The 20,804-nt window shown below is 35.9% G+C and overlaps 2 protein-coding genes and 1 long non-coding RNA gene across 6 annotated transcripts in view; 2 read left to right on the forward strand and 1 right to left on the reverse strand.

The window, feature by feature from the left end:
* The window catches only part of LOC149661597 (uncharacterized), a 355,782-nt gene that overhangs the window by 125,366 nt on the left and 209,612 nt on the right, over positions 1-20,804 (reverse strand). The gene's annotated exons all lie outside the window — the stretch shown is intronic.
* Positions 1-20,804, forward strand: part of LOC149661604 (allatostatin-A receptor-like) — a 97,490-nt gene that overhangs the window by 61,317 nt on the left and 15,369 nt on the right. The gene's annotated exons all lie outside the window — the stretch shown is intronic.
* Positions 5,962-7,949, forward strand: LOC149661607 (uncharacterized). 2 transcript variants are annotated; one of them, XM_089843124.1, is made up of 3 exons: positions 5,962-6,182; positions 6,262-6,569; positions 6,648-7,949. In XM_089843124.1, exons 1-3 carry the CDS (start codon positions 6,152-6,154, stop codon positions 7,638-7,640), a joined length of 1,332 nt encoding a protein of 443 aa, XP_089699250.1. In that variant the 5' UTR covers positions 5,962-6,151; the 3' UTR covers positions 7,641-7,949. The 2 variants fall into 2 exon arrangements, with proteins under 2 accessions (XP_089699250.1, XP_089699249.1); XM_089843123.1 differs by having other exon boundaries at positions 6,262-7,949.

The following is a 20,804-nucleotide window of genomic DNA, read 5'->3' on the forward strand; positions in this document are numbered from 1 at the left end:
GGGCTAGCTACTATAGAGAAAGATTTTGTAGAATACAAACACAGATGCAGCCGCCGTGACTAGTATGAGAGAGAGAGAGAGAAAGTGAGAGGGACTAAATCTGTCGTATAATAGGTCCACGAAGCGACACTGAAGGGGACCGAATGATTGGATTGGACTGGATTGTTGGTACAACCCAGGGCTGACTCTAGTTTACCACCTTTAGGTTTATTCAGCGTTTCTAAGTGAATCAAAGCCTTAACCGAAAAGCCAAGAAGAAAGCGGAGTAGAAAAGGAATATAAAACCGAAAACGTTTCTGGGAATATAAACAAGGATACGTCCCGGAGTGAGAAGCGACCATTAAAGAGTTAACGGTTCAACGAAGCGAAATCAGGCTGTAAACCGCAAAATAGAAAGCGATTCCTTTACCATTTTAGTCGTTCCATCCCCTTAAAGGCTGAAACGTCCATCCCCTTCGCTGCTTTGCACGAATTTGCAAGATTAATGAGATCCAAAAGAGCTCCTGGCCTATTTAATTAAATTCTGCCAAGGCTTAACTTTGCTATTATTTAGTCGATGTTACACTTTAAAAGATAAACGTTTAGATAACTATTTGTTCCCAGTTTCAATCAGTTCCAAGGCCTAAAGGCTTTAATTTAAATCGTGATAATTAATTCAAGTTGCAAAAACAAACTTAAAAGTTAATGTAGAAGTTAACTTGCCCGGGAATTTTCTCTTTGGAAATTCATAAGGTACTTGGGAGAAGCCCGCCAACAGGGGTTGTTTTTCCCTTTGATTTACTATGAGCGCCTGTAGAAATGTTTAACCCGCAATACGTCAGTGTTCACGGCAAAGCAAACCACCAGGAGGAAGACACAAATAAATTTCTTTTGGGGTAACTTGATATTTTTCCTTAATATCCGCGAGAAACAATCCAAATTAAATTCTGATATTTACTTTAAAATAATTTTAAATTATTAATTTGACGCCTGAGTCACTTCTCATAGGTCAAAGCTCGAGTTAACTGAATCTTGCAGTACAGCGGAAACGGAAGTATAAAGGATATATTGAATTTGCGCACCAGCTTGAGGCGCTTTACACCTAACTTATTCCGATCACTCTAACCTGGCACTGTTAAAGTATACGGAAAAGGATTTCAAAGCCTTTGTTGGAGGTTCTAGGTTCGATTGATCTACAGAATATAGTTTCCAATAGCTCTAGGATTAAGGAACTTGGTGCCGTGAACTCGCAGCCTTTTCAATGGGATTTACTATATCCTACGGGGCCGTTAAAGTCTTGGAGGTTCGACCGAGTACACCTATGCTTTGATTTACGAATCTCGGATCTTGCCTTCATAGAAAGCCGGCCTTCAATCTGAACCTATAGTCTATAGAGCTCAGGTAGAATTTATGAGATAGTTACAGAGTGTGTTAAAAGTTATTGCCAAAAATCCCTGTAACACGTAACAACTGGCTTCCCTTGCAAGCATAATTTCAAAATACCAATATCATCTAATGTTGTTCTAGAAGCAAAGTTTCAATTTTCTTTCTATTTTGCCTTAACTTAAGGAACTCCCATCCAAACAAGGCCTTTGATGAATTGATATAATTCATTGGCAAATATAATCAACACTTTATTACGAGAATTCACAACAGTGCCATAGGTCTATTTATAGATCACTATAAAAAGCAGAACGCTATAAAGAAATTCTATAGTTCATTTCGGCAACGTCAAAAGGAATTGGACGTAATAGCTCCTTGAAAAATTGGGTTCTCCGATATTTTTCCGCTTTTATACGACTGTAGGAGAAAAATGGATGAAAGATGAAATAGAAAGAAGAGGTGGAGAACTAACTGACTTGGCAGAGCAAACTTTGAGATGGAGAACCCCGGCGGTGTGTGTTTAATCTAACAGCGTAATCGCGTGACAAGCGAGTGCTCAGCTAGCTCAGACTTGGTTTCGTTTCACCAGTGATATTAACGGAAATACAGAGAGGGTCAAATCCGATTAGTTCTTCTTTTTTCTAAGTAAAGCTTGCTCTGGACCGTCTATTAGATTTTTCTTGGACACAAGGTCATATTTTAGACTTCATACAAGAAAAATATTCTGTAGAGACACCCACATTACAATGGGATGGGAAAATACCATCGTAGCTCTTTTACTTTTTTAAATGAAGCGTCGCCTATACGAATTATTTATAGATAATCTCTATTATAGACTAGATGAAAAGCCCGTTTAGCGGTATTTTAGGTTATTTCCGGTGCATTGTAAATACATAGCTTATTCCTTAAGCCTATTTAAATTTTAATTGTCTACGTTCCCATGGGAAAAACAGATGAAATGTATCAATAAATTAAAAAAAAATCATCTTCAAATTGAAACTTCAGAGAAAAATGCACGCTCGTAAACTTCAGAAATTGCTGAAAGAAAATCATTTCGAAAAAAAGAAAAATCAGATAAAATTTATCGGTCTTTAAATCAGAAGAATATAGGGATTCAGAACTCTGGGTAAAAGAGAGCTAGTGGAGTTTTCCCAGATTAAATCGTTAGAAGAAGATTGAATGACAAGCGCAAATTACCTAGTCAAAAATAAAACGAATTTCTTTGGTAGCGAGAGAGGGAGGGATGCACGAAGGAAGAGATAGAACAGCATTTTTGGAGTTTCTTAGGGAGTTAGAAAAGGAAGGAAAGAATCCGCGTAGGAATTTGGGATCGAGACAGATTTAACGGCGTAAATCGAAGCGCCGTTATCAGATAATGGTAATAGCCTTATTATTTAAATAGGTATCGCTTGGCCTCCATCGACAGCTAGCACCATCCGAGGTGGAAGAGACCGTAAGGAAACAAAATTTCCACTTTAGAGATAAAAGAGGAATAAAGTGGTTGGCCCGACTAACGGCATCAAATCAATTACCTTAATTGTTGCGATTTTGAAAGCTCCGTAAAAGAAAAGATTTAAGCTTTAATGATTATTCAGCGATAAGTTTTAAAGAAATATAATTAGCTGATTAAATTATAGGCGAATGTTACAATTGAAAGAACCAAAAGGAAAAATAATATTGAAGAATTAAAATTAGGAAAGGATCGTCAATTTCAGTTTTGTGGTTTTGGAAGACCACCTTTCCTTGACCTCCAACCTCTCCTTCTCTCAGCCTTCTCCAATTTCCGAAAACGCGACGTTCTCATTTTATTCCATCTTTTTAAGGGTTATCAAGGGAGGGGATCAAAATTTAACCCGCACACAATATAGAGGTGTTTTTTGGGGTATATTATAATAATCTCTTTTTAGATCTAAAAGTAAAATGGCTACGTAGTTTTCTTTCCTTCCTCTATCGTCTCGCGGTAAGCATTAATATTCTAGAACGGTTTTATTTTTCTTTAAGTTTTAGGTTTTATTTATGACCCAGCTGAGAGAAACAAGGAAAAAAGCTTAGCGACCTTTAGCATAAAAGCAGAAGAGTATTTGCGAGAAAAACGATTAGATCGGTGGTGAACAATGCCAGAACAGAAAACAACCAAAAATTATGTTCACGTACATGTTTTTCTTCTTTGGACCTTTAGTTCTTTGTCGGTCTAAAACTCTGTTTAGATAAAAAGGGCGCTGGAGAGGAAACTCTGTCTGAGGTCCATCTCTCCATTCGTTCATTTCAGCCTCCACTGAATTTTACCGTACCCCGCGCGGTATAGGAAACGGTTCAGAATCGTCATGGGAATCTATACAAATACCCCAAAGTATTTCTTTGACCAACAATAGCCGATGTATATTATTTACTTCACTATCTATTTGTGCATAGTACCGAATCTATTTAATTAATCCTTGAATATCGATTAGTGAATTACTTCAGTGCAAGGTGATCTATCTGTTAAACGTGACTCTAGAGGCTTACAACTATAAATTGTAATTGCTCCAACAATTATCGACAAATATTCACGAGGGAGTTGAATAAATTCATGATAATTCGGGATAAAATCGTGCACGTACGACCCACGCGCTCTATGAACAACAAACGGCTTCTGACAATACTCAAACGAAAGATGCAACATAGATAAATCTAAGAGATATTGAGCTAACATATCAGATATATTTTTGGGTTTAAAGCAAACTCCGGATGGCTGACAATCTATATAGAACAGAATTGAGTTGACTAAATAACCGGAACTCGTTAAGTCGGGCGTTAAATTTCCGTTTTCAGTCAAGCTGATTTCGAACCTCAAATACGAACGGGATCTGGAAGTCGTTCCGTTTAGGAATTGCATTGCCTTATCCATAAAATAACAGTTTGGTTTGAATGAGAGAGTTAAACTAATTCACATTGGCTCATTTCTCTTTACTACCGTTTCCCGTCCGAACAAAAGAGTTCACGTTTTAATTTATCGTAAAGGTCACAGGGGGAACAAAAAAATTAATTTGCTAGTCACGACACGGTAGGTAGCGAAATTAAATTACCTTGGCAAAATAAAGGCAGATAAATCGCGTGCCAATTTTAAACCACTCTGCGTGCCTTTTGGAATCTTTTTAAAATAACATACGACCAAAAAAAATTTAATTAACATTTAAAAAAAGCTGGAAAAATTAGGCTTTTGTATAATGAAGAGAAATATACAAGATTATTTTCAGTAGTATTTTAAAATGTTTGTAGATAATCCTTGGGGTCTAAATTTAAATTGTATAATGTTAATATTTCCAATGGGATCATTTACTATACTGTAACATCATGGAAACTCTTGGCACGTTTGCGAAAAAATACCATCAATCAAAATAACAGTTTTGAAAAAAAAAAAAACCCTAAATAAACGAAGAGTGAAAACAGTCATAGTATAGGCGGACAGTTTGGACATATATGGCACCATGGCACACGACGAGAACGAATCCGTTCGTGCGTATAACGAACTTAAAGAGCTTTCTCTTGAACCAAGCTTAGTTTTCCAAGAACCCTGTGGTTAAGAATACGTTTTTAGAGAGGGTCTCTGTTGAGCAAACTAGAGTTGATGTTTTAATTTGGAGATATCTATTTACCCAAGTCGAACGGGGTGAGTTTTAAAATATTCATTTCCTCTTTCGCTTCTAGGCAGGGCTGTCACGCGCGCCTACGTTGACAACTCGTTGGCGTATTTGATTATATAAGGTGGGTTTAGTCGTATGTCTAACGAAGGGTTGAATGACGAGAGACGCTACACACGTCTCTCAACGACTAGTAAAGCGTCAAGGCGTCATTTTCTCGCACGATGGGAGAAGGTTCCCTCTAAGAAGAAGAAGAAGAAGAAAAGATGACTTTCTTTTCGGTTCCAATCGAGCTTGGCTCGAAGAACCCCTTCTTCTTTTCTTTCAAAAATGTTTGGATAAGGAATTCATTGCCGAACGCCGAAACGAGGACCCCTTGTTTATCTACCAGGTGCCGGGGTTCGCGCCATCTGACCGAGTTTATATTACGCCCACGCCAAACGCCAATCAAATGTCTCCAAAAAGACAACATCCGTAACGTATCAAATAGAGGTTAAGATTAATTACAACGATATTATCCAAACGAAATAAACCCCGCTCTGTAAATGCGTGGGATTTTGAGATAGGGGATTTTGCCAAAATGACGTAGTAAGTGTTACGTAAACTCCACTGATGGAGAAGAGAGTACATAGATCAGTATGTTTCATTCCAAGGTTATTAGACTATAAGTGGTCTAACACTTTTAACTTAAAACAGGGTACAAAAAATAGTACAAGGCTTAACGAAAAATCTTGGTATGAAAATCACGTAAATTATCCAATACTTCTTAATTCTCTTAAGGTAAGCCATCTGCAGTTGGCTTTGAGAAGAAAAAAAAAAGGCTTCAGTCGTATACTACAAAGTGTAGACTAATGGAAGTAAGCGTACGTGAAAGATCGGAATAAGGTTTCTATTAGCGAGCCTAAGAAAAACCATTAACCGAACGTGTACGCCAGAAAAGAACTATACTCGTATCACGCCTAATCACGCGCTACCAGAGAGAATTAAGTAGGGAGCGGAAGGTCGACTGAAAAATGTAGCTCTAAAGGTCACGTGACTGAAATTGTAGTACAATCTGTCTTCCGGTATGACGTTGGTAACTCCCTCCTTCGTGGGCGGGCCTAAAGGAAAGCCGTTGTGGAACGCGAGGGGTAAAATTTCAAATTTCTGGCGCTAGAGCTGGTGGCAGCATGTCTTTCCAGAACACTTTGCAGTTAAAAGGTGAATATTTTAGTCCTTACTTTAATTAATTTCACTACTAAAGTATAATTGTAATGTGTATAACTGTTGTATTTCTTAGGGGTTGTTAACTACTGCCTTCAATTAACTGTGAAGAAGATACGGACCCTGAGTTTTGTATTTCGCTTCGAAAAAGAACATATTATGAAATTTCTTTTGGATCTCGAGAGCGTTGCTATTAGAGATGCAATTACACCATACCTTTTAGCGAAGGTTCAGTGCCTACAATTAAATTCTACAAGGGAAGATTTTTTGAAACAAACGCATGGTATACTTAAAACTGAAAGACATGAGCAAGGAATGGTCAATCATTTACGTACTTCTTGCGCTACATTTAAAAATGTGTCACAACAAATGCAAAAAAACCTAGTAAGTCGCATAGTACAATATTTCTTTCTTGAAGTGATGGTGAAAATGGAGGTTGGAGTTGAAAACGCAGTTTCTAAGGAAAATGCTAAAGTAGAACGTCAAAGGAAAAAGGTTGACCTTCTTGGACTGTCGCCTCGGAAACGCAACGCCTTGACCACTATCACCAATTGCAACAAAATAACTGAAAATACTTCAGTTACAAGATATGTTGCGGGCTACACCGCATTTTCTTTGATTAAAAAGAAGAAATGCCCTCCAGAATTAGCTAAAAGGATTATGAAGGACAAAACTCCTATTGGTGATTTTAAAGAACCTGATGAAACAGAGGCGTGGACTCTAAAATTATCTAGAGGAGGATTAATCACAGTAACAGACCAATACTTCAATCTCATCAAATTAATAAAACAAATATCAGACTTAATCTATGTGACTGATGTTTCTAAAATTAGACATCAAAATTTAAAAACCACGGCTTTACGACATATTCTTCAAAATTCTGAAATTAATGAACGTTGGCATTCTATTTATAGTCAAACTGATGCTAAGAAATGGCTTCTAAAACTTTTGGATTGTTTTTTAAACACCAGGGGAAAGGTTTTAATTCGTGACTTGTTGGAGCAATATCAATACGAAACTAGGGAAGCCCTCAAAGCTAAAAAGTCGTTAAGAAAAGGGTTACTTGAAAAGAGCCTTGAGTCCAAAATTCAACCCTCTAAACAAGAAAACAAAACATCGAAAAAACGCAAAGCTAATACTAACCATAAACAATTACCGTCCCCAACAAAACCATTAAAAACCATCCCTGTGATTCATATTCCAGATAATAAAAGGTCACCACAGAAATTGATAACAGTCAATGACAATTCAGAATACAGTTTCCTAAATGGTGATCCTGATCTCGATCTATTTGAACAATTTAAACCGCCTCAAAGTCAAGTGGCATCCAGTCCTAAAATTGGCATCTCATCTCAAACATTGGGTAACATCAATGAAAATCCTGACTACGATTTTTTAAATGGTGACCCTGACTTCGATCTCTTTCAACAATTTATACCTCAGTACGAAATGTGATATCACATTCCCCAACATTAGGTCTTATCAAAATGTGCCTAAAATCATATGTGAAACGTGTTTTAGTATTTATTTCTCATTACTTTAAAATATTACCTTATTTCAAAGAAGGTAACACTTTAAAATAATTGCCAAAGTTTTATATATACCAAGCTATATATTAGAAAAACAAATGTGATAATTTAGTGAGAGTAACGGATTTCGTTTTTTATTTTGCAAATAAGTGATATTGCTTTATGTTTTCATTTGCCAAAGATTTCATTGATAAACTGAAATAAAATACTGTGCAATAACTTTGATTAACACCAGGACCAGTGTTATTACTGCTGATGGCAAATTTGTTTCAAATTTTAAATTATTTTCCCAAAAGAGTAAAAAGCGTTTGATAATAACATTTTTAAATAACAGTTTTTTCAGAAATGGTAGTATTTCCATTAATCGCTTCTACAACGAGACCTTTTAAGGCTTTTAGCTTATCCATGTTGGCTTCAAAGAGGCGAACTGAGGGATTGCAGTTTCGACCTCCAGAACATCGCTGCCTGCCAAAGTACTGTTCCAGGGGGTCTTGGTTCAAGTGGCGGGTCAAAACATATTTTGCTCCTTTATTAAGAAGAAATTTTACGATGTGCACCGTTGAAAGGGCTATATTTGAAGGGTTTTACTTTAGTTAATTGTGGCTTATATAACGCTTCAGAGTGTGTATACCTGTCATTCGCAGCCCTTCAATTGTTTCTGCGCTCAAAAGCATCTTGCTCCTTTCAGTTTTTGAAAATTCTCCTGGACGATTTGCAACGTCTTTCTCCCAATCATTTAAGTACTTTAAAAAGTCCTCTTCTAGCCACTAAATTCAAGAAATACGATTATTATGTTATCAAAACCTTCATATTCACTTTCCTTACCTTTAATCGTTCATCATTTTCATGTTCGAAAACAAGTTTGTTAGGTTTTCTCTTTTTTAGGGCTTCAATGGAATTCCCGACGTTACATATGTCAAAAAACTTGTCAAATGTCCTTATAAATGTGACTGTTTCCTGGTATTTTTCATCTCCGAAAAGAACTTCAATTGCCGAAGCCACAGTTTCGCTCATAACTTGGCAAGCCAAATTAACTTTCATCTTAGAATATGCGTTCAAGAAAACGTGATTATATGTCAGCTTAGAAGCATTTTTAAATTGTCCTTTCATTCTTAATTGAGTGTAATATAGGCGCAAGATTATTTTCCAGGATATATCCTGGTCGTTTTTCCACAACCCGCGAGAATTTGAATTGGCACCGCTATTACTAAAGCAGTTTCGTACTGTTTTTATCAAATGCGGAGCATCTGAAAGGAAGAATAAGTCCCTTTCTTCATCAAATGCGTGAATGTTTTTAGTCCTAAAAGGTACAAATGTGGTTCCTTCATTATCAGCGCACATACGAAAAACCTTTCGATTTGTTGAAGCTCCGTCGCCAACGACCGCTAAAATACGGAATCCATTATTTTCCAAAATACTAACTGCTTCCCAAATAATTGAATATAATTCGCCGCTTGTAGCTCCTTTTGTGGGGAAATGGGCAAATGGAATCTTAATGTTGCTTGTGATGCCACGAAGCATGAGCTGAAGGATACTTGTTGCGAGAGGTGGTGCAGTAGTTCCCTTTTCTCTCATCTCAATATCGTTAAGAGTGTTATGTTGGTCAAAGACATCAATAAAACCCGTGATGTAACCAGTATCTTTATGACAAATTAAGTCTGGCTTGACAGTTATTTCATCCAAAAGAAGTACAAAGTACTTTTTGTGTTCTGGAAGGTTATCAATGTCTGTAATCTTAATAATTTCGGTGATAGCGTCTTCGTTAAATCCAGATTTATTTGTTATCGTATGTTCGTGATTATATAATGTTCTTGTTGTGGGTAGTTTAATTATTCCAGATATTTCCAAAGCTTTGTAGGCTGATTTTGATTTGTTTTTTATGTAAGAGCACCATTTAAGGAAGAAAGAGTCCCATCTCATGCCGTATTTCGACCTCTCCAATGCAAGTAACTGTTGTTTAATAAATAGGGACATGAATGATCCAGGCGCCTCTTGCTTAAGTTTCTCTTTAAAAATCAGCTTTAATCTTGACCAGTCTTGTTTCCCTTTCTCTGATAAAACGTGTTTGGGCTTGGAAGCCTTTTTCTGCTTGGCTTTCATTCTAACATCTTTGGCCAATTGTTTGCTCATGGCTTTATAACGACAACGCAGAGTTCGTAAACTTGACCGATATTTCAGACACGCAACACATCGATTCTTATTAACGGGAATGAGGCCTTCACATCTGTTGCTATAAATGGTTTTTAAATCACTTGAATAATTGCCAATTCGTTTATGCTGGTTTGGACGTCTCTCAATATAAAGTCTAACAAGGTCTTCATCATGATTTCCCGGGCAGATTTTAAACTTATCAAGTTTTGATAGGCAGTTGTATACATCAATATTGCTCTTAATCATCAAATTATTCTCAATTTTTTCATTAGCTATGTCTTTATCCAATGCCTTAATTGCCACAGTCACAGGTCCATTTTCCAAGAAAGAACAAGATGAACAATCTTTCCATTAGTGTGCTTCGTAAACATAACCCCTTGATTAGTTTTCTCCATCGACCATGAAACAGGTGGCGATAAGATATTGAGGTCCAACACATCTTTAGATTTAATCTCCTCATAGACCTAAAAAAAGTCGCTTTGTTACGCATATATCTTTTACATTAGTTTGTATTTTCATAAATCAGACTTACATCGATTTTTCCGTTTCCTCTATTAAATGGCTCTTTTGTATCTGTAACGTCAAGACGTATTTCTTCTGCACCTGTGGTAATTCCTGTTTCTGCCTGCAAAAATGGTTTCCGAAGTTTCAAACATTAGTATTTAAAAGAAACAGTTGTATAAAATAGCTTACTTCAACAGATTTCCAAATACTACATAGAGGAATAGGATCAGGATGTTCTTGACTTGGACCTCTTAAGCCGTGAAAATGTCTTGAACAGATGTAGGTACCACGAGAAACGTTTTCTATAGTGAAATCCTTTCTGCTACAGGCATCAACCCATCTTTGACACTTCTCTTTTTCCTCCTTTACTGATGGAAACTTTACAAAAAAAATACCGGGTGCTCCTCTAATTTGCCGACTGCCCGACGTTTGTTTTGACGCGCAGGATCCATATTTACAAACAATTCGGGGCATTATTCTTGCTAAATATCGAAACAGTTCCAACAAAGGAGTGAGTTTGGTTCTTTGCCACTCTCTCCCTAAGCCTTGGACCTTCACCTTGAAACGTTAAAAGTAGCGTTATTACACATTTTGAATTCATATTTAAATAATGTGGGGAATTTTACATTTACCTTTTAATATTCCAATAATAATTGTCACGATTAATCTTGAAACATTTGGTTTTGCCGTATTTTTAAGGGTTTTTATAGCGCGCCTAAAAGTGTAACTATTTATACGGTTTACTCACTTTACTGTTTACTCCAGCAGACGCCAGAAACCGAACCGCTGGTTGGTTTACACTCAGAAACCGCCCCGACACCTTAGAACCAATAACAATCGAGCGTAAAATTTGTTTTTATAGAAATATCATGTGACCGGAAATGAGATTGTACAGAATAGCAACGTAGCCTGCTTGTTTAGCGCTACATTCCCTTTAGCACTATTAAACGCTGTAGCTTCCGCTCCCTACTTAATTCTCTCTGGCGCTACTAACAAAATACATGACCTTGTTGAAAGCTAAATGACTTCACGACGTTAAAAGAAAAGAGAATGATGTTTTTACTTTGGGAAGAAAAAATCAAAATGCATATTCCTAGTATAAAATAACGAAAACGTGAAACCGAGTGTTAAAATAAAACGAACTTTTCCATTATAGCTACCGAGATAAGGGAGCTTAAAGGGACTGTAAAGTCTCGACGCGCCGTTGAATTACATTTTTTTGAAAAAGTCAACTCCCCTCCAGTCATTGATGTCAGATCTCTCTTGTGATTGGTTCTGAGCCGCCGCCCCGCAGTCTCACCCGCGAGAGTTCGAGACCCCCGCTGCGTTTGCTCGAAGGAAAGACTTCCGTTTTGCTTGCCCCCAGGGTGCACCTTCAATGACTTTCAAAAATCATTCCAACGGCCCACCGTTAATTTTACAGACCCTTTAATGCATCTTTCCCGTATACTAAAAGTATAGCAAATTTCGTGACGTGTCTGCTGCGATTATTAAGGTCAACCCTTTCTTTGAAAAGGACTTTTTAGCGGTTTGTTGCTATAACGTTAAAAGCGTACATTTTAAACTTCCCTCCAAAAAAATTAGAACTTTCCGCTTTCAATCCCGGGGTGTATTCTTTAGAAGTTCTTTTAAAATCGGTACTCTTATTTATTCAGAGGTATTATATGTACTGGAAAATTCAAATACAGACGATAAACTCCGTTATCCGAGAGAGATAGAGGGGAAAAAAATAAAATCTTCAAAGGCCATGCAGGATATGAAAAAAAAAACTGAAAAGACTTTCCTTAATGGAAAAGAAACCTGGATGGCTTTTAAATGCCATGGCTTTCGGACGGGGGAGGTTTATCCTCGGGGAATAAATTTACTCGGATCCTAGACTCCTGTAGTCAATATATAGGTATAAGTGGCAAAAACAAACGTTAAGAGGTAAGCCTTAAAGGCATCTTGAAAGGTTAGATGCACTCTCGCCATCCGAATACCGAAAAACATCAAACACGAGATTATTTGCAAAGATATTTTCTAGACCTACGCGAATAGTGATTCTTTTTAAACCGAATTGAATAGTAAATCTCCTACTCGAATCGAGTAAGTACTCGTTCAAACGAATATTTCTTGTTTTCCAAAAATCTAATTCGAGTACTCGTTTTTTGAAAACGAGGAGTCGAAAATTTTATTTCTACAAGTTTATTTATTTATTTCAAAACGATTCATCGTTTACTAAATACACCTAGAGCTCTAGTACCAAAACGAATACTCGAAAATTCTATTAGAAAAACATTATATCGTTTTGTTAAATACACGTAGCGGCGTTGACATTCCCTAATAAAATCCTCTTGAAATACATCACGTGACCATAGTCCCTCAAATTTTGAATAAAATACTCGTTTTCTCCCCTTGGGAACGATTACTCGGTTTAGAAAACTTTATTCGTATTTAAATCGGATATTCCAATTTCTTTTTGAATAATCGTTTTGAAATTAAAAAATTCCTCGTTTTTCTCCAAATGGAATGAATACTCGATTCGAATTAAACTACTACTATTCGAAAATTTGCGAGTATTCGCACAACCCTAATAATTTCCTTTTCTACATGCTTCAAAAATTAATCTGTACCTTATCAGAAAATAATTGCGCTCAACTTCGAAAAGATATCCTCATAAATCACCTATAAACCAAAAAAATATTACTGCCCAAAACCTATACATAACGTTCACGAGGGTGTTTTTATACCTTTAAAGTTTCCCAGATAAAAACGAAAATATTTGGAGAATAAGTGTCATAAATATAAGAGGGTAATGATTTAAGTGGCCTATCCAATCCATACAAAGGGATAAATAATTTTGACAGCGTATAATATAAAATAAACAAGACCATGGCTTCAATTTTAGTAATTTTTTTTTCTTGAGAGACAAGTTTGGAATAATTTCTTTCGCGTCGCTCTAGTTTTTTGCCTAACTCTTTCTTTTGTTTTTAACATAATATATACTACAAAGGGGCAGATCACTTTTGGTTAGGTTGCGTTTAAAACCAAAGTAAACGTCGTAAAGAATATTTAATCAAACTAAGGATGTGATCCGTCCCTTGAATCCCCTATATACTCGAGTAGAGTACATCTAATAAATTTTAGAGAAGCCAATATAAGGTCAAAGGTTAAAAGAACTACAGAATTTTTATTGGATTTCGTTTCTTGTAAGTTGAACAAAACGTATAAAAAACCTTTCTGGAGTATTTTGATCTTTAATCCAGGTGCTACTCCTCATTTTAACCGAGTCTTTCGGTCTTACTATGTAATAGTAATAAAAAAACATGTACTAGACTATGGTTTTTCCGTTTCTTCCATCTCTCTTTTAGACGGTAGAATTGTATTTTGGGTCTCACTCTCTCTCTTTCTTGTATAGCCCAGTTAGAGTCATGCGCAAAGTATATTAGAACCTACACTAGGATTAAGGTTTCAAGAGACTCGAGTAAAAAAAAAAAGGCTTTAAAGTAAGAAGAAAAAACCCACTCTAGTTTCTTTTTTAGAAGTTAAAACTCTTAGAAACGCTTATAAACAAAAATCTTCACAAAAATGTTTTGAGAAAAATATATATATATATATATATAAATATAAATATTTTTAAAGCTAGTTGGTACATGGGAATTGAGACCAATTTATTTTACCCCTTTTTTTAGCTCAATCATCCTTTGCATGTAATAATATTACATAAGTCAAAGACATTTCAATTTGTTGCCATCTTGTAAAATGGTTGCCTTCCGGAAAAGTAACCAAAAATGTTAAACCCGTCGGATAGCTTTGCTACTTGTTAATTATAAATTTGTTTACTTTAAGTTTAAATTAGGTTTTGATGGAACTTGAAAAGTGATATTAAAGTTTAATGTTGAGTATATAGTTATAAAGGCAAGGTTAATTTAATAATTTTCAAGCTATGGATTCGGGTTATAAAATTTGTATTGCTAAAAGACGGTTATCACCGTCCCTTCTGCCCCAGGGAGTCGCTTTCTAATAAATTATGCAAGTTACATTTAATAATCTTCCGCATTTTCATTCGGTTTTCCTGTTTTCCAAAAGGTCAAACTTTTCAACCAAATTTTCAAGCCGGTTAATAAATTCTATGTTTGGCTATATACTTAGACTGTTATTTTGTAAAAAATATTCTATTGAGGCCTATCAAAAAAAGGATGAAAAAATGCTTAAATCCATAAGGTTCACTTTAATGGAATTTTGAGAAATTCCGTGAATTGAAACGTGGGAAAATACGATTTAAAATATTGAAAAACTTATTCTATAAAAGGATAAAAAGTGAAAAATTTGGAATATGCATTTATTGACTCCAAGGTCAAAAAGATCTATAAACGAAAATCCTTTGAATGGGTTGTATAACTTAGTTCAAATATATCATAACTCTCAAAATAAATGTCAAGCATCTCGGTTATAAATTGGACTTGATAACGTTTTGCTGCGACCCTGAAGTTCAGAATGATACGCAGTTATTTGTCTGGAAATCTGTATACTACCAATAGAAGAACTCGATACACTAAGGTGCAAAGAAAAATATTTATATAAATTCCTTTCGAAAAATATGGCAAAGAAATGTATCAAGGTATAAAAGTAAAAAGTTTCTTTGAAACTCAAGGAGCGTAATCATTTTAGCATTCCTACCTAAAGCTAATTCGGAAACGTGCAAGTTCATCCAGGAAGAAATTCAAAGGAAAGAGTGCAGATGCGTCTCACGCGATATAAGATTCTCTCTCTCTACATTTCAGGCGCAAGGCTCTTTTCAGGATTCAGGGCGTAATAATGTAGTTCTAGAGTGCTCTCGTCTCATCATTGTCCATTTAGAAATAAAAGCGACGACCGATACATTCTATCCAAGCAGTAAAACTCGTATAAAAACGCCTACACTAACAGTGAACTCTCTCTCTCTCTCTCTGGACATTGGTCTTGGAAATGGTCATTTCGTTAACGAGGACACTCAGAGACCTTTTCAACCTCTGCCTTTATCGCGAATAATATCCCAACGTTCGAAATAAAAACCCTGAAAAGGGTCAGTTTCCGGAAAACATTCTAGGCTTATATACACAAAACATTTTTTTACTTTGGAGGATGTCACTAAAGAAGATTTCATGGGTTTAAAATGGAATTTCCCAAGAGACAGAGAGAGAAAAGGGGATTAGAAGAAATTTCGAATAAAAACTGACTTAAATAAAACGCATTCACGTTAGACAAAAGCCTTCCTTCCGGTAGTTGAATCTCTAACAAAATAAATCTGTAATACTAAAAAAAAAACTACGAGGATGTCGCGAACGTTAAGTCTCTTATTATTATTATTATTTTCGAAAACAACCTTTTTTATGTATGTTAGTTTGTCACATAATCCCGTTAGAAGATGTCACGTAATTAGTTCCTGAAAACTGAGAAGAAATAAAAAGGAAACAATAAAACTGTTTCCGGTTTAAAATCGGAAATAACTTTCTACATGCAGTTAGGTTTAAATTATACCCATTTATAATTGGCTTTAATTAAGACTTTAGAATACAAGCCAAGAACAGAAGTCTAATTTAAATTTCCTCTGGTGTTATTAGTCCTTCAAGTAAGGGAAATGTAATGCTCCCATAACAATTATTTAAAACTTTAAAACAAGGTTAATTAGCATAAAAGTAGACGATTGAGTCGATGTAATTATTTTTTTAAACGTGTGGAGAGAGAAAAAGAAACAACAACCAGGAAATATTAGGTCGCCAAAAATAAACCATTCTCTGCCCTCTAAGGAACAAAATGACCCTAGTTAATGGATGTATGGAGACAACGGGAAGTCTTTACGCTTTATTGGGTTAAGAACATGGGGTGGAAAAAACGAGTTTGTCCAACTTATTTTAGCCCGTGTTACCGAAGCCATAATCCATTTACTGGTTCTAAGAGGATCACGGTGTATCTTCATTGGCTCAAAAAGCGCAGATTGTAGAAACTGTAGATATAAGAGTGTATAAAGAAAGAAAAAATATGGCTATAAAATTAGGACCGTGAACAGAACGATAGCGGAAACTGTTACAAGAAGAAAAAACTGTAGCGGTATAGTTGGTTCTTCCTTGAAACAAAGACGCAGCGCTTTTACCATTCATCATGGCGTAAAAAAAGAAGCCAAGACTGAAGAACCGATTGCGCAAATAGTCTAGCTAGGCTGCAACAGGGTTTATAAATTATTTGGTTATCATAGCAACTGGGTTTCTATATTCTACTGTAAATGTTATCATGGCTAAGGATCAATATTCATGGTTATAAGTATCATTAGTATTTCGAAATTTAAACAAATGTCTAATTTATATCTCAACAATGATCTTCTTGGCCCATCTGCCGACCATATTCTCACTTTGGATTTTTATCAAAAAATTATTTTGGGGAGTGAATCTAGGCCTACAAGAACCCTGGATCCCCAAGAAGAAGCGGAAGAAGAACCGAGACCCTAAGTGAAAACAAAAGATGGAGTCGAAAGTACACGCGAAGTTGCTAAGCAGTCCGTGCGCTTGAACGCTCCCACTAAAGTCCAAATGAAACAAAACCAAAACCTAAGCCTAATGCTGCTGGCAACCTGTTTTCTTTATAAACGTTAGGGAACGCGGAGAGATCTCTATCTGGAACAGATCCCGACCCCCTATTCCCCTCCTCCTCCACGGGAATAACTCTGGTTTTCTCCTTAAGGAACCATTAAAACGAAGCTAAAGGGATGGAAAAAGGAAACGCGGAGGTCGTTTAAGAGAGATCCCTGGCGAGAACAGTATGAGGAACTGCCATTGACTTTCTCTAGAACTAGATACCTAACATTGTGTTGGGTTATATGGTTAATATAGACCACGGTTTTGTGTATCTCCATCTATGTTTATCTTCGAAAGAGTCCATCCAAAAGCACCCCCAGTTTGAGTGTAAATTCTTGATGATTACCACACGAGTTCAGTACATCTTTGCATTGATTCTTAACATGACATAATCTGGCATGCATTGAATGACTCTTTTGGGGCGTGCATCGTGTTCCAATCCACTCTCGATATGCAAAAGAAATGAAAACTTTAGGAGTTTTGGGGATAAGCATCCATTGGGAAATAGGAAGCTGGCACTTCACTTCATCTTCACGTAGAGTTTGACACAGTCAAGGGCAAGGGACTGCGGTTTCTGTATACCAATACGCATTGGGAGATACGATCGAGGTATTGGTAGCTTTTTTTTAGGTTAGGGGATGATGAGAAAGTATGGTTTTATAGAAATGGATTTCTGGGGAATAAAAATTGAATTTATCTTTGATATATTTTTAACCTATTTTTGGGTTGGTTAGGCAAGTATTTCTCAGAAAGATGTTTTGTGTATTTTAGAAAAGCCTCCAGGCTTCGAGTCCTCGTTAAATATTTCCCGTGTTGATCTTTCAAGAGTACAATTTTCATTTTGTCAGATGTGGATTAACCCAAAGTTATCTACCCAAGGACGTTTTAAAAGACTAACTATGCTGGAGAATTTTGAATTTGAGAATATAATTTTACATTAATAATTATCTGGAGCCCATAGCGATTCTTTCCTTATTAAAACCCATAAATTCTAAGGAATTAAGGATATAAAGTGCCATATATGGAGACGAATCCCATAACTTTGTGTTGAAAATTTTCTGCTTTGAAAAAAATTCTGAATTTTGTTTTTGATATAAAAACCTTTGATGGATAATGGTCTTTATATTCGCGTTTGACAAAAACTTCTAGGTATAAGGAACTCAGCCCAATTTAAATTTATTGATTGAGAAAATCGTTGAGAATCCAGTGGAACTTCATGGACCACTAGAATGAAGATAAATGCATACTGGAGAAAAAAACCTAAATTTCTTTATAAATACGCAAAATAAGCTACAACAGCAATTTTTACTTTCAAAATATCCGAAAAATTTATCCAGTTCCGGGGAAACCTATAACGAGTTAAAAATATACCATTTTACCCGCCCTTTTCAAGACGCAGAGAAGACTGAATAAGAAAAATATTTTCCCAAGTTTTTACGCTTTAAAAACACGCAGTCCTTTATATCTGTCGAGAAAAAAGTTGAAAAAAATAAGGACCACACGTAAATATTTAAAAAAATCTTTTCGATCCAGAAGAAAAATCCGAAATATTTTGTTTATCTTTCCAAAGAAAAATAAGAAGTACCAAATTCCATAATTATTGACCCGGGAATATGGCATTGAAGAGAGGATGAATTACCTTAAAAAACAAGATGCTTCCAGACCGAAAAACAAGTCACTTCCAGACGGAAAAACAAAATGTTTCCCTACAAAAACAAGATATTTCCTAACAAAAAACACAAGATACTTTCTATAACTTATGATGAATTGAAAAAAGATAACATTGGGAAGGTTGTACATACATATTCGGGGTAAGATGACGTAGTTTATCAGCAAAAAATGTTCCAAGCTAGCATCTTCACAAAGTTTCCAGTTCTTTAACCCTACAATCCATAAGTCTCTGGGTAATCGTACAAGGAAAAGAAGGGCGTAGAGATCCTCTTAGTGCTTCTAACGAGTTCTTAATCTAATATTACGGTCTCTTAATCTAATTTTCCGGCTAAAAATTGGCGTCTTTTTTTTTGCACAAACCAAACCAAGATTGGAAGCAAATGGGACCCAACGAAAGAGAGGCTTTCAGAGGAAAAACTAGGAGAAATTAGCGGAGATGGTGATAAAGTTTAAAGTCATTACTCTTTATTATTCCCTTAACGACCTCGGCGGAAGAAAGCGAGTTCATACTGAAACAGAGCGCGCCGGAACAAGCGATTGCGCAAACAAAAGCCCCAAAGTCCCCTGGTCGCCCCGCTTTCTTAATTACACTGCCCAAAGAAGGAGACTCAATTTTAAGAGCTATCCAGTACCAAACATGGATATTCGAAACATAAAAATGTATAAAGGAAAATTCAAGATCTTATCCGTTTAGTTTCTGCTTGAGAATCTGTTACTATTTCCGATATCTATTACTCTCGTTGCTCTCTCTATCTCGAAAAATAATTTAGTACTAGCTAGTCTTGGACAACGTACGCTTATCGGAGTACCATAATTAATTACGGTAAGATCGCCTTAGAAGCCCGGAAAAGAGAGACCGAACAAGAAATGGAAGCTAAGCCTTTAAGCTTTAAAACATGGTACCACAGCACAGCATCGAGTTTCTTGGAACTAAATACAATTCGACTGAAATGAGTCAAAATTTTGGTAAACAATTTTTTTTTTGCGAAAATTATCCTATCATTAATGGAAATTAATTAAATCGGAGAGAAACTCGGAAAATGACGGATGAAGGTAGATTCCAGTTTTCCAATACTTTTAAAGCAATATACTTGATGAATTTAATTTTTTGAGAAGTGCTTGGAGGTTTTATTAATTACGCTATTTTAATTAAGAATTGGGTTGACTTTTGTCTTTAATATAATAAATCACCTTGGAAGCTAGCGTTAATTTAATTGAAACTATTTATTTAGTTTATAAAATGGTACCTAGTAAATAAATGATTTATTTTCATGGGAGAAAAAAAAATCAATACCCATGAAAAATCTACTTAATAAGTCTGATCGAAGTCCGAAGTGAGATATAGCTCATCTAAAAATCTATCCATTAGCGACTTAAGAATGAACTTTGTTGTCAAACGATGAATTGTGTACAATTACTTCGCAAGAAATGTGTTCTATTACTTATTTAATAAAATAATTCTTAATTGAAATGATATAAAGAGAAGCTTTCGAGAGTTCAATAAATACTGAATAAGTCAAAACCGCGAACTACTATATAAAGTTTTTAAATTAGACGTAATGGAGTTCGGGAGCAAAAAAAGGAAAAAAGTACATCAAAATAACAAGAAAATCTATATATATACCCAACGGCGTAGTGTGGCGTGCCGTGACAAGGAAACCAATAAATTTGCCCAATTTTTCACCCCTTTACCCAGAGTATCTTGACTCTAGCCCAGGGCTGGGAGGCGATACCAGACACCAATCAAGACAGAACTAGTCCCCGAGGCACTACCAATATTCCGTCAATCTCAATTGACCCCGGTAAGATAGTGAACATTCTGGCATCATAGTCTCCTTTAGCTAGGTTAGGCTGATATAACATCCGTGTCATATAGATTCCTGTGAAAATCGACCCGAACTTTCCCTCATCCCATAGTTTACCTTAACAAGTTGTACATCGGATTTTTTAAGGTCTCATATTACAAAGATAACAATACCCAAGGCCTAACATCTCACCCCCTTCTCACTCCCCTCAAAGTCACTCCAAAAAAAATTCGGAAAAAACTTTCCATCAGAGTTTGTCAACGTTCCTTTTTTTGTTCATCGTGAGTTTTCAATAAGAGTTTTTATCGATGCTAGACGTCGATTAAACGGAAAATTACGAAAGGCTATCCTGTAAAAACTGTTATAAAA

This window comes from Phalangium opilio, unplaced genomic scaffold (assembly GCF_054372755.1).
Source record: "Phalangium opilio isolate 3A_F unplaced genomic scaffold, DU_Popi_V2 ptg000070l_1, whole genome shotgun sequence".
In the NCBI taxonomy this organism is placed as follows: domain Eukaryota; kingdom Metazoa; phylum Arthropoda; class Arachnida; order Opiliones; family Phalangiidae; genus Phalangium; species Phalangium opilio.